This window comes from Heterocephalus glaber, unplaced genomic scaffold, assembly GCF_053883595.1.
Source record: "Heterocephalus glaber isolate CG9 unplaced genomic scaffold, H.glaber_assembly_v1.0 deba00001497, whole genome shotgun sequence".
Classification (NCBI taxonomy): Eukaryota; Metazoa; Chordata; class Mammalia; order Rodentia; family Bathyergidae; genus Heterocephalus; species Heterocephalus glaber.
This window is the reverse complement of record NW_028258320.1, coordinates 59,123,319-59,137,094: the sequence shown is the minus strand read 5'-3', so window position 1 is coordinate 59,137,094 and position 13,776 is coordinate 59,123,319. Positions and strand designations below refer to the sequence as shown.

At 39.6% G+C, this 13,776-nt stretch overlaps 2 protein-coding genes across 8 annotated transcripts in view; one reads left to right on the top strand and one right to left on the bottom strand.

Annotated features, from left to right (window-relative positions):
• The window catches only part of Dhx32 (DEAH-box helicase 32 (putative)), a 61,924-nt gene extending 56,227 nt beyond the window's left edge, over positions 1 to 5,697 (bottom strand). The window contains exon 1 of one of the 5 annotated variants that reach the window (XM_021253286.2): positions 5,563 to 5,697. The gene's annotated coding sequence lies outside the window, so the exon portion shown is untranslated. Of the gene's footprint in view, positions 1 to 265; positions 627 to 5,562 lie in introns of those variants that run through there. The other 4 variants (XM_087185166.1, XM_004838742.4, XM_021253287.2 and 1 more) reach the window with 4 other exon arrangements.
• Fank1 (fibronectin type III and ankyrin repeat domains 1) overlaps positions 611 to 13,776 on the top strand; it is a 179,567-nt gene continuing 166,401 nt past the window's right edge. Inside the window, exon 1 of one of the 3 annotated variants that reach the window (XM_021253288.2) lies at positions 611 to 707. In XM_021253288.2, the coding sequence (XP_021108947.1) occupies positions 695 to 707 (13 nt within the window). In that variant the 5' untranslated portion in view covers positions 611 to 694. Of the gene's footprint in view, positions 890 to 10,552; positions 11,480 to 13,776 lie in introns of those variants that run through there. The other 2 variants (XM_021253290.2, XM_087185169.1) reach the window with 2 other exon arrangements.

Here is a 13,776-nt window from a genome sequence, read left to right as displayed (position 1 = left end):
TTTCTAGAGTCAAGAGCCACTCTTAGCCGGTGGGGACGCAGCTTCGCTGGCTGCGCCCGCCAACGCACCCCGCAAGGTCGCCCTCGTCAATTCGGCCGAAGCGCCGGCTCCGAGGGACCCCACCCCGCCCCGCCCCGCCCCGGCTCCTGCAGAGACGCGGGCTCCAGAGAAGGGGCGTCTGGGGGTCACACAGGGGGCGCCGGCGTCCTAGGGCGGGCCGGGGCCAGTGGGGCCGCAACAGGTGCGCCGCCCGAGCCCGCCTTACCTGCAGCGCCGGCCGCAGAGTCCCGGAATGCGGCCAGGCCCCGCCGGTCGTTCGACGCTCGGGCGGTCCCGACAGATGCCTCGGGACTGCGACGGCGAGGCCCGCAGCGCCCACTCCAGAAGTCGCAGCCCAGGCTCGGAGTAGGAGGGGGCAAGGGCCTCCGGGGAGTCCCACCTGCACGACTAGGCCTCCGAAGCCGTCTCGTCCTCGGGCCACTCGGCCACCACCTTCGCTCTGTCCCCCAGCGACGCGCAGGCCCTCACACTCACTTGCGTTTCCTCCTGGCTTTTGGTCCCTCCCTCTTGCCGTCTTTCTGGCCCCGCCTACCCCGGTTGCCCGGGCAACTCGAGCGACGCCGGCGGTGGAGCAAAGGTGTTAGGAGGGCGGCGGCGCCAGGGCTTGGCCCGCGGGGCCTGGCAGCACCTGAGCATGGAGCCCCAGAGTAAGGGCGGCCGGGCCGGGCCGGGCCGCGGCCTCCGGGAATCAGAAGGCCCCCACCCCCAGCCCCCGCAGTACTACAGGCTTTACCGTATTTGACAGAGACGGGCGGTTTTAGTCTCCGCTAGTCCGTTTCTCTGCTGGAGCGAGGAGGAGGGCCTGAGCCCTGCTATCCCGTGGGACCAAGTGAGTCTCCGGGGTGGGAGCCCAAAGGACGGGAGGCTGAGCACCTCTACTAACCACCACTTCCATTATTTTAGTTTGGTTTTTTTTTTTTTTTTGGACCGGGAATCGAACTCCGGTCCTTGTGCTTGCGCAGCGGGATGCGAAACCACTGAGCTAAATCCCCTGCCCAACAGTTTGGTATTTTGGTTCGTTAGCTGTAAATAGCCCATCCTGCTTCTAAAATGCAAGCAGTTAAGCATGGGACAAAGCTGGGTTTTGTACTGATGAGACCCTATTTTCCCCAGCCCCTCAGTAGTTGGTGATATGGGGGGGGGGGATACGAACTTTGTGCATTCAATTTGTTACCTCCATTTAATTATTGTTAGGTGTACCAGATAAGATACGCCCCAATTTTTTGTTTGTTTTACAAATTCTGTTTTCCCTCTTTGTTTTTTGATGTATGGCCAAAGATGTGCAGTTTACTTATCAGATCTAATAAGACCTGTAACTTACTGGTTTATTGGGGTTTTTTCCCCAATCTTTCCAGGGGCTTTGTTCCAGGACTTTATTTGCTCATCTCCACCTATGTTGTTTTATTGTCCCTTTTTGTTCTTAAAATAAGGACTGTTATTTATATAGAGACTTGAACAATCTGTACAGTTTGACTCTTAAAACTTAGTCAGCTCATCTTGCACAATTTCAGAAATAAAATACTCAAGCTAAATCCAAGTTTCTGTGGGAGAAATGGCATTTATAAGGCATGGCATTCAACACGAAAAATTTAAAGAATTTTTCCTTTATTTTAACTTATTTGCTGAGGAGAGAACTTCCAAGTTGGGAATTATAGTTGCTTGGGTTGGTAGGATTTTTATACAGTATTTCATTATTTGCATTTATAACTCATTTGATTCTACAACTTTTACCTAATCTAGTGAAAGAAATTTAGCATACAAGAATGCTAAGATTTTTTTTTTTTTGTCTAGTGGGAAACTAATGTGAGGTTGTATATGTTTTCTCCATAAAGAAGAAATGATTTGAAGTGAAATGTATCTTTTAAAAATGGCACCTTTATTTCTGCAGATTTGTGTTCAAAGGTGTAAACTATAAATTCAGAATCTTTAGTGTTCTATTCATTCATTCATTTATCGTGCCTAATATGTTGCAGCTCTGTTCTAGGGAATGGGGATTGAATGGTGACTTAGGACAATGTTAGTTTCATCCATCCCAGGAAACTAAGCAAAGACTTTCTCAAGAATTACTGAAAACTCTCTGAGTCTAAGCCTAGGGAAGAAGAGGTGATCAAAAGGTTTCCAGGAGGAACTAGATCTGCAGAATGGCCTGGCAAAGAATGAGGGAAAATAATTTTTAGAGGAAATCCTTGTGCATAGGTTCCCAGACCTAAGGGAGCATCTGAGTTTGAGGGTCAAGAGTAGGAAGATGAGTAAAGCTGTAGGTAACAGGAGAGGGAGAAAAGAGGAGAAAAAGATGTTGGGTGGGGGAGGGGTGAAACTGTAAAAGTCAACAGGTGCCAGATCAGGAAGGTTTTATAAAACAGCATAAGAAGTGTATAAACTGTGTGAACTCTATACATTTGTATTTCAGCCCATTGGATTTTGAGGTGGAAAATATTTGTAAAGCAATTTATGCCTGGGAAATAACTAGATTTATTTCTTTTCACATATTCTTAAATACTTTTGTTAATTTAATTTTAAATAAATTTAATTACCATTTACCTTAGGAAATTATTTCACAGTCTACTAAGCATCATTTTGGATAAATATTTACTAAATCATGTACTGATCTTGAGTGATTTGGTAAATGTTTGAAAGTATAAGATTAAATTATCTCTAAAGTTTTTTTTTAACTTCAAGATTTATATTTAACTAGACTTTACCCAAGACTGAAGTTATTTCCTCCTCTCAAAGATAATGGAAGCACTATGGATATGATACTAGCAAGTATTATAATTACACATAATTACAATTATACTGTTGTTAGTATTAGCTATATATTGTTATACTAATATTGTGGAACATATTTTAAATCTGGTAATTACATGGCACCTTTTGTTATTGAAGAGTTTCAAATAACATTTTAGAAGAGTAAATATAGCATCCATAAATTAAGAGAAAAGATCCTTCTTAATTGCTTTTAAGAATTAAACATATGTCTAAAACAACACTAAAAAACAAGTAGGGTAACCCTCAAGTCACTTGTATCCATTTTATTTCCAGACACTTAGTTTTCTATTACTTTCAGGAATGACCTTTGTTAACTGAGTCATTAAAATCCAATAAACATAAACTCCCAAACTCCACAGCTGGATCATACTCTGGCAATAAACAAAGGATGACGGGACTACCACTGTTTTGCAGAACAATAAGCCAGTGAACCAAGAAATGATTCCTTAGGGGAAATTAAATAAGTTCACAACCTTGGGCTGTTCAGAGTGGTTTGGGTTTTTGCACATTTACCTTTAAATTTTTTTCCTGAACTAACTTCACTGTTGGAAAGATAACCAATGTATAAAATAACAGATTCCTTTATTTTTCTTTTTAAAAAAAATATGTAAATTCAACAGTTCTTTTCTTACCTAATTTCTCAGACAGTGATAAAACCAGCGGGTGATTTGGGGAGGTCTTTAGCCCAAATCTAAACAAACACAATCCAAGTAACCCACAAACCTAAGGAAACATAGGATCTAAAGCTATATTTATCAAAGGCAACATTGAGATAAGCCTCCCAGCCTCTGCTCCCTAATCTTTTCAGGTCAGTTACAAATACTGTATGTATGGTGTTCTCATTGTATGTCAGGTATTATAAATATGGTATTTCATTTTCTTTTCTAATCATACACACACATGCCTAAATTTAGGCCTGGCTGCAGTTTCCTGTTGAGTATCAACTTTTTTTTTCTTGTATTTTTGAGAAAGGGCCTTGCTATGTAATTTAGCCTTGCCTCAAACTCACTGTGTAGCCCAGGCTGCCCTCAAACTTGTGGCAAGCCTACTGCCTCAACCTCCTGAGTGCTGGGATTATAGATGTGTTCCACCACGCCCTGGGTACACATGAACATTTTAAAAGAAATGTTAAATAGAGATTTAAATTATTCCAGTGACTAAAGGTCTGAGATGTACAGTTATGAGTTGACTTCTCTCTTCAAACCTCTTTCTCCATTAGTATTCCCCACCTTCCCAATTATTCCAGCCTGAAATCTGAGTCATCCTTGACTCCTCTTGCTCACTCAACCCCCCTCACATGCAGTACTTCCACCAGCATGTCTGTTTATTCCACCTCCAAAGTATACCACAAAAGTGCTCCTTCTTCCCCTTCCCTGTAGGAATCAGTGGTTTTCCAAGACATCATCTCACTTACCATGATCATAGGCTCCACTGATTTCTACATTTCCTCTCCCCTTCCCCACTTGTGCTCCACCTGGAAGCCAGTGTAACCTTTCCAAAACAGACACCAGATCTTATCACTCCCCTGCCCAAAAGCCATCGATTTTTATTCTAGTGGATACCTTTGAAACTTGTCATACTTTGGATCCTAGATATATTATGCTTTTTTTTTTTTTAAGAGTAGGAAAAATTTATTGAGAGAAAGAAAGCTTCTGTCTAAGAGAGACAGAAGGGGGACCGGAAGTGGGTTGCCCCTATTATGCTTCTTTTAGTCCTCTAACATACTCAGATTTCTTTAGGACTATGCTTCTTTGTACAACCTCTTCCTTCTGCCAGGAATATTATGTATTCCCTTCTGCTCTGCTGGCTCTGGCTTCTAATGCCCTTCAGTCTTTGCTTAAATGTCACTTCCTCCTCTAGTCCTTCTCTGACTCCCTAAAGTAGGCACTGCCCTCTCCCTGACATTATTCCTATTTCTTTTCTTTTTTCTTCATAGCCGAAATCACAATTTGTACTTAATCATGATTTGCAACTATGTCGTAAATGCTTAAAAATCTACTTCATCTACCGGACTGTTGAGTAGTGGAAGAGGACATTGGCCGTTTGCCTTATCATGCTGTCCCTAGTGCAAACAGGAAGTATGGCCTAAGCAAACATTTATTGAATGGATGACATTGCTGTTAACAGCTAGGTGCCTGGTTTTATTTCCTTAAGTGTGTTGTGTACTTACAAAAAGAAAGCCATTTTACTTTACAACCAAAGGGACAGTGCACAGTGACATTTGAAGTGCCTCTTGTGGAGTATGCTTTGGGTAAAGTTCATTTAAATCAGGTGCATATAAATGTCAGGTCAATTACAAATGTGGAGTTCCATTTTCTTTCCTAACCTAAATGAGATGTTTTAAGAGTCTCCTTTTATCCAGTAAGATTAAGGAAATAGGCAAGTAATGTTGTATGTTGGACAAAGGGGCCACCAGGTCACAAAACCGAACAACATCATTGCACTGCCATGAAGTACTTACTGATTAATTATCTGGGAGACTGGTAGGGATTTAAAAGTAATTTCTTACTTAAACCCAGGAATCATTTAACAAATCTGTGTAGTAATTTTTTCCCCAAGTAGTCTTAGGCCTTACAGAATATTAATTCTATCAGGTTATAATTCAAATCTTATCTTAAAGAAACAGACACTTAAAGCAAATTTACAACATTTTAGCAATTTCAAAGCAACACATTTTTAGCAGTCCTATTTTTACATCCCCATCCAAATTCTAAAAATCATTGCAATCCTGACCTCTGATGCTCAGTCAGCCACAGAAAGGGAGAAAATGTTCCAGCAGTTGGAGCTGTGTGTCCAGAAGCTCATAGTCAATCAGCACTATTCCTAGATGGTGTCTGTTCCTGCTAACTTGGTTTACATATCTGTCTTGCAGTGCTGAGGAAGCTCTGTTACAACTTGTCTGATCACCACCAGCCAACCAGATTCAAGGAAGGGCTTGTGCTTACCAGCCTCATCCATAAGTGGTCTGGATGACTCATTAAATTCAGAAGGTGGTGCAAAGTAAACAACTCACACAGACATTGTACAGTGCATGCATGTGTGTGTGTTTGTGCTTGTGCATGCTTGTGCATTCTCACAGGGTTGGTGGCAAACCAGAGCCAAAACTGGTGGTGTTTATCTTTGGGACCCTAGGGAATCTTCTCGAGGCACTTCTTACAGGAGTCTGGAAGGCAAAGGCTGCCTGCCCTTCTCAGGACCTGGGTGCCATTTCTTCCAACTTGTCCCCACCCCTTTCCAGATTGTCAGGAACCCTTTGAAAGCTCATTCTCCATTTCTCCTTCTTGGCCTCTGCCTGAAATGTGCTCCCTGCCCATCCACCTATTTATCTTTTGAAACCTCTCCTAGACATCACACTCTTAAGAACTTTGTACATCTACTTACCTTCCTGTCTCCCAAATCAGAGTGAGTCCCACTCTCATCAGTACTGCATCTGCATTTTATTAATACTTTTATTATTCTAACATGCTGTAGTCAATATACATGCTCAGCTCTCCCATGAGAAATTTCCTGAGACAGAGTTGACATCTTCTCTTCACCTTTCTGGCTCTAGTGAATGCCTTTATTTATGTTAGTCCGAGTGAAGGAATGAATGAAAAAATTGCAGAAGTTTTTTAAGTGACATTATGGATCTTGTCTATTTGAGAGAAACAAACAGGTTAATTAGCTTATTCAAGATTATGCAAGTACTTTCATTTTCTAGTAAGTAAATCACACCAGCTTGAGAATAGCACTGCTAGTTGAATATATTATTCCTTCCTCGGCAATCAATATTAATTTTTATTTAAAGTACATGTATACAGTAGAATATACAAATCTTAAGTGTATAGTCTGATGAATATTAGTAAATAGAACACATCCAGGTTATCGCAATCTTGGTGAAAATATAGAACATTCCTTGTAACTCAGAGCCTTCTACATTTCTAGGTGTTGCCCACATCACAATAACTACAGCGGGAGTTCTATCAGAATGGGTTAATTTCACATTCTTTTGTACTTTATGTAAACAGAGTGACATAGTGTGCATTTTGTCTGTGTGTGTTCAGGGTCTTTTGCTTAACATTTTCCCTGTGAGAGTCAAAAGCAAATTATATATACTGCACTCTTTCTTTCTCTGTCCATTACTTTGCTTTTTTTCTCCAAACACCGTATTTTGGGAGACCTTTCTGTTTAGAACATAATGAATCTCTTCACTTTTAAAATAACTGTGTTCTACTGTATGAGTTTATCGTATTTTAAACAGTCCACTATTGATGGAGATTCATTTTGTTTCTTTTTTTTTTCCATTAAGTTTATTGGTACATTTTAGGTATAAAATACAGTTACATTCATCATTGGGATCTTGTACCATTACATGAGTCTTTTGGTTCTTATTTTTTCCCCATTCCCCTGCCCTCCCTTCACCCCCTCCACCCTTCCCTATTTGCAAAAACTTTGGTTCCATTTTTTTCCTTTACTCATATTTTTTCTTTTCCCTTTTTTCCTTTCCCCTACCCCTCCCACTTCCCCTGCTCCTATAGACCTTTTCTTCCTATTACACAATATCAATTATACATTTTTAAAATTACAATATCAAGATCTAGGAGACATTAACACAGATTTTACAGAATTTAAAAGGATATAGAAAGCATATTACAAACATCTTTTTTGAAATAAATTTGACAACTAAGAAGTACCTTGGAAGACAAATTAATGAAACTAACTCTGTAGGAAATATAAAATTTGAATAGCACCTATTAAAGAAAGTATATTCCTAGCTTGAAAACCTACCTATATGACAACAGCAGGCTCATATACATTTTAACTGATAAATTATATCAAACAATTAAAGCAGAAAAAAGAAGGAACACATCTCCCCTCATTTTAGGAACTCAACATTGTGCTAATCCTAAAACTGGATAAAGATAATAGAAGAAAAAAGTATGAACATAGATAGAAATTTGTTTAACAAAACAAACTATTAGAAGTCAGATCTGGCAGTGTGTAGAAAGTGGTTTTGTTATAGGGATGGCAGTGTTGGTTCAGCATTGGAAGATCCACCCCCAAAAGTCATCATTTTAACAAAGGAAAGGAAAAAGCCATATGATCCTGTCACTAGTTGGAGAAAAAGTATTGTACTAAATTCTACAGCTGTTCATGGTAAAAGCTATCAGGAGACTAGAAGTAGAACAGAACCTTCTCAACAGATTAAAGACATGTACTCCATACTTCCAGTGAGAATGCCTTATATAAATGGAGAAGATACAATGCTTTCTCCTTAAGGTGAGGAACAAGGGCAGATAGGCTTACTCTTTATCTGTCCATTAAACTTTGAAACCTAGGCCCAACCAAAATAGTCTGGCAATGAAATAACACAATTAGGTTAGGAATTGAAAGGTAGAAGCAAAATCTTTATATGTAGATGAAATAATCATCTACAGAGAAAATACTAAGAAATCTCTAGGAGCCCCTAGAACTTATATTTGAATTTAGCAGGATTAGAAAACACAAGGTATATCTAAAAATTCAGGTCTGTGTATACTTGCTATAAATGAAGAATTGGATATTGAAATTTAAAAGTTATGTAGGAGTACAAAGGACCTAGAAAAGTTAAAAAAAAAAACAGGGTTGGAAGATGTTTAGTACCCAATTTTAAGACTTCTTCTAAAGCTACAGTAATCAAGGCAGTGTTGGTGTAAGGAAAGACATATAGATCATTGGAATAAAACAGAGAATCTAGAAATAGAACCACACATATATAGTCCACTGAGTTTTGAAAGATTATTTAACATTAGCATTTTATAGAATATAAACTCAGTTCAAGAGCCAAGGGAGAGATAGTGTTTTCAGCAAACAGCACTAGAACACCTGGTATCTGTATATAAAAAATTAACCTCAACCCTTTACTTCCATACATGAAAATAACTTGAAGGGATCTGTGAACCTAAATATGAAAGTCTAAAAGTATAAAACCTTAAGAAGAAATTATAAGGGAAAATGTTTATGAATTTAGGGTAGGCAAGAACTACCTAGGATACAAAAGACATGTATAAAAGAAAAAAATTGATAAATGAGATTCCATCAAAATTTAGAACTTTAAATGACATCATTAAAATGAAAAGTCCTCAAACAGACCATATTTATAATGCATATAACCTATGACCAGACTATATAAAGAACTCTTACAGCTCATTAATAGACAACCCAATTAAAAAGTAGACATAAGAAGTTGATAAATAGTATAACACAAGGAAAGGTGTGCAACTCTAGAATCAGAAAAATATTAATCAGTACAATAACAAGATTAAATTATATCCTCATTAGGGAGATGAAGTTAAAAGTTTTAAAAACCTTGTCATGATTTTTTCTTTTTGTTGGATTCTCCCCCTTTGCATTTAATTTGTCACGCCCAATGGATTCATTCTGCTGGATTTCCTGGGGTTGTGATCCTCATTGTCTTTTCCTAGGGTATTGTCTACAATTTTCTGGAGTGCCGGTTTGGTATTCATGAAGTTCCTGAGATGCTCTTTATCATGAAAGTATCTTATTTCTCCATGAATTTTGAAAGATAGTTTTGCAGGGTACATCCATCTGGGTTGGAGGCTGTTTTCCTTTAGGACTTGAAATACATCACTCTAAGCTCTTCTTGCCTTGAAGGTTTGCATTGAGAAGTCTGCTGTGATTCTGATGGGCTTTCCGTTTTAGGTGGATTTGTTTCTTTTCTCTCACTGCTTGTAGAATTTTGTTCTTCTGTTGGATTTCTGGAATCCTAACTATTATATGCCTATGTGTACATTTTTTTGATCAAGGCTAGCTGGAGTCCTATATGCCTCACTTATCTGTATGTCAAGTTCTTTCCCCCTCCTTGGGAAGTTTTCTGCCATCACTTCTGTGAAGAGTTTTTTTTATGTCATCTGCATTCTCTCCTCTTTCTTCATTGACTCCAATCAGTCTTATGTTATTCTTCTTTGCATCGTCTAGCAGCTGCTGGATTGATTTCTCATGTTCCCTTACAATGTTAAAGCAATTTTTCTTTTCCTCCTCACTAATTGCAATCTTATCTTCTATATGTGAAATTCTATCCTCACACTGTTTCATTCTGTTGTGCAGACTTTCGATGGAGTTTTTAATCTCTTGGAAATCTGTATCTGTTTTATGGGTTCCATTTGTTTCCTATGTTGGGATTCCATCATGTTCCTCAGATCCTCTATTTTTTCATCTGTGTTCTCTCTAGATTTATTAATCATGTCTTGCACCATGAGCTCAATCTTTGCTGTTATCTGAGTAATTATTTCTGATTTCACTTTTCCCAGATCCTCTTTTGTTGCCAATTCAGAGAGAGTCCAGGTGGTTGAGTATCAGATTTTTCTATCTTGTTTCCCTTTGGGGTTGCTGTAGGGGATCTGGAAGTCTGTTTTTGAGGCTTGTTTACGTGTGTTTTCATTTCCACGGTGGGGGCGGGGGTGCTTCTGGTACCCGAGCAGCTCACCTTCTCTGCCCTAGGAACATGGGATGGTGGCAGGGGGGCTTCCTTCTGGGTGCTGGGACTGGTTCAGCTTCTCTGCCCTAGGAGGGTGGGATGGTGGTGGGGGAGCTTCCTTCCAGGTTCTGGGACCAGCTCAGCTTCTCTGCCCTAGGAGCCTGGGATGGCAGTGCGGGAGCTTCCTTCCAGGTGTTGGGACCGGCTCCTCATTTTGTTTCTTTTTTTGTTTGTTTTTTTTTTTTTTTTTTTTTTTTTTTTTGGTACCGGGGATCGAACTTGGGTCCTTGCACTTGCGCAGCAGGAGGCGAAACCACTGAGCTAAATCCCCGGCCCCATTTTGTTTCTAATTGTTTGCTATTGCGATCGGGTGAATAAAAGATGCCCGCATCCTAATCTCCTGAACCTGTGAATGTTACCTTACATGGCAAAAGCGGTTTGTGATTAGGATAACCAGAGAGGAGAGTAGCCTGTATCATGCAGGTGGGCCCAATGTAATCAGTCACAGTGGTCTTTATAAGAGGAAGGCAGAGGACTAGAATGGTAAATCCAGGCCATTACAAAGAGGACTGATATCTCACCATTTAGTTTACTATCATTTTGATGGTGGACATTTGGGTTTTTTCCCAGTTGGGGCTATTACAAATAATGTTGCTGTGACTATTCTCATACTTGTGCTTTGGTGCACATGTGTGCATTTCTGTTGAAACCTAGGAGTGGACTCCCAGGGATGGAGTTCACTGTTGAGTCCTGTACAACACTGTCATCTAGCAGTGCATGCGAGAGTTTTAGGTGCTGTACATCCTTGCCACTTCTTAAGTTTTTGATCTTTCCACATTTTGCTAATTTAATTCATGTGACAGAAGTATCTTATTGAGGCTCTAATTATTCCTTAATGACTGTTATGGCTCATATTTATGTCTTTCCAAAACCTCATGTGCTTTTTGGGAGGTGCCTGAATCATGGGTGTGTGCTAACTGGATTAGTCCACTGATCTAGCGTAGTTCTGGGTGTGGATAATGGGAAGGCCCACCCTAGGTGTGGGTAAGACCAACCAATAGGTTTGTAGCATGAATAGAATAAAAGGGAAAGGGGAGGGTCACTGCTTGTTGCTTTCTGCCTGTCCTGCATGGCCTGTTTCTTCTCTGCAATGTCCCTCTGCTGTGCTGCCCTGGACTGAAACTTCTATAAACTGTGAGCTATAATTAACCTTCCCTTCTTTAACTTGTGGATGTAGGGTATATTGTCTCAACAATGAGAAAGTAAGACAATGACTAATAATGATAAATACATTTTCATGTATTTTTATAAGCCACTTGAATATCCTTTCATGTTGTGAAGGTCTTTTATCCATGTTTCCACTTGGTTATGTGTCCCACAAAACCTGCAAGATAATGAACATTTGCTGTTTTAAGCCTCAATGTTTTGGAGTAACTTGTTATGCAGCATTGGAATCTGGTAAAATCTTGTATCTGTTATAGTGAACATGGCTTTTCTGGTGTCAGCCTACACACATCTCTCCTGTAAATAACTCCTTTTACACTTTATTTTTATTTTCTCTGGACTTTGTTATTTTACTTTTTTGGGTAAGTTTCAAAAATAAAATATTACAATTATAGAGTGAAAAGTCTTAGTTTCTCTGAACTTCTGGGTTCAAGCCATCCTCTAGCCTCAGTCTCCTGAAAGGCTGGGTCTGCACACATGTACGACCAGCTTCAGAGATAGTTTACACATTATACATACAAGCAAATTATACTGCATTTTTCTCTGTCCATTACTTTGCTTTTTTTCACCTAACACCATATTTTGGAGACCTTTCTGTTTAGTACATAATGAATCCCTCACTTTTAAAATAACTATGTTCTATTGTATGAATTTATCATATTTTAACCAGACAACTATTGAGGGAGACTTATTTTGTTTCTAATTGTTTGCTATTGTGATAGGCTGAATAAAAGATGCCCGCATCCTAATCTCCTGAACCTGTGAATGTTACCTGGCAAAAGGGGGTTTGTGTTAATCAGATGAGGGAGATTTAGCCTGTATCATCTAGGTGGGCCCAATGTAATTAATCACAATGGCCCTTCTATGAGGGAACCAGAGGACCAGAATGGTAACAACCTAATTTTTATTAAATTTTGCTCACGTGTACAACACCCCTAGAATCTCCTTCAGACTTAGGACTAGGTAGCTACTGGGGACCCTGAAATGTTACTGGAAACCTCTGCAGTAGGGTCCAGTCTCCTGCCCAGTATACGATACAGGCCTGGGGATAAAAAACTAAAAGACAACTAAGACAGAAAGCAGGGTTCTAGGATGTCCAATGCTGGTGCAACCAACAAAGGTGCTGGTCAGTCCAAGCCACTGAATTTTATTGGTAATCAATTGGGGTAAAGAGCTAGGTGCAAGGGCAGAACTACAAGCTAGGATATGCAGTTGTGTGGTTTCTATGGGAACTAATGTGAGCAAGGTGCATGAAGGGCAAGACAAAGCATCAAATTAGGAACAGAGTAGACAAAATATATGGTTGTAATTAGAATGTTGTCCTTCTAATAAGGAGGTTTTAGTTGTGGGAATGGAATTTGGATGTGAGTTACCCTGACCGCCACACATAGGCTTCACTTCTATAAATGAGCCAATTGTGGTGTTAACTCTTTACAGCCTGCTTTGGGGCATAATCAGTATTGTGGTCTCCCTCAGGTAGTTCCATTCTACACTGTTTACTTTCCTGTCCTTCCTATTGCTTACACAGAGTGAGTTCCCTGGGCAGAGTGAGAAAAGGAAATAATATACTAAAACATCTGTGGCACAATAGTTAGTAGATAAGAAATGTAGTATAGAACACATTCTGTCTACTTATGTTTATATCAACTTCTGTTTATGAAAATGTGATATTTGCTTTGCACTAAAATATCCTGATCATAATCACTGATTAGCGAAAACTGAAGAAATGGTTATGTAGCAATATCCTGATCATTTTTTATCTTGACTCACTGATAAAAGGCACAATCAACAGACTCAAGGCATGTGTGTGGCCCACCCTTCCACTGTGCCTGTGGTAGCTATTAAGGTCAATATCACCCAGGATCTTGGAACATAACTACTGTTTCCTTATCCATTATTTGCACATGAGATAAAATGTTTGCTCTACCATACAAAGGACCAACACCTGTACACAAACCAACTCAAGTGGTTTCCCAGTGAAAAATGAACCGCAAATAGAAACCTCTATCCCCCTTTCCCTTGGCTTGGGAGTTCAATATTACCAGCATTCCTTGTTTCCTTATGTATTGGCATTGCTAATGTTCTTTTTTGTTTCTTTTGAAGTATTTAAACATCAGGTAAAGGGATAACTTTTACCTTAACATCAGCAACTTGAATTCATTGCTTTTTGTAGCTTGGTTTGAAATTTAAATTGGTATGGTCACAGTACTAATCAGTTTTATCCTGGTTAATAGCTTGAGCCTTTGGCTAAAATGTTTAATGTATAG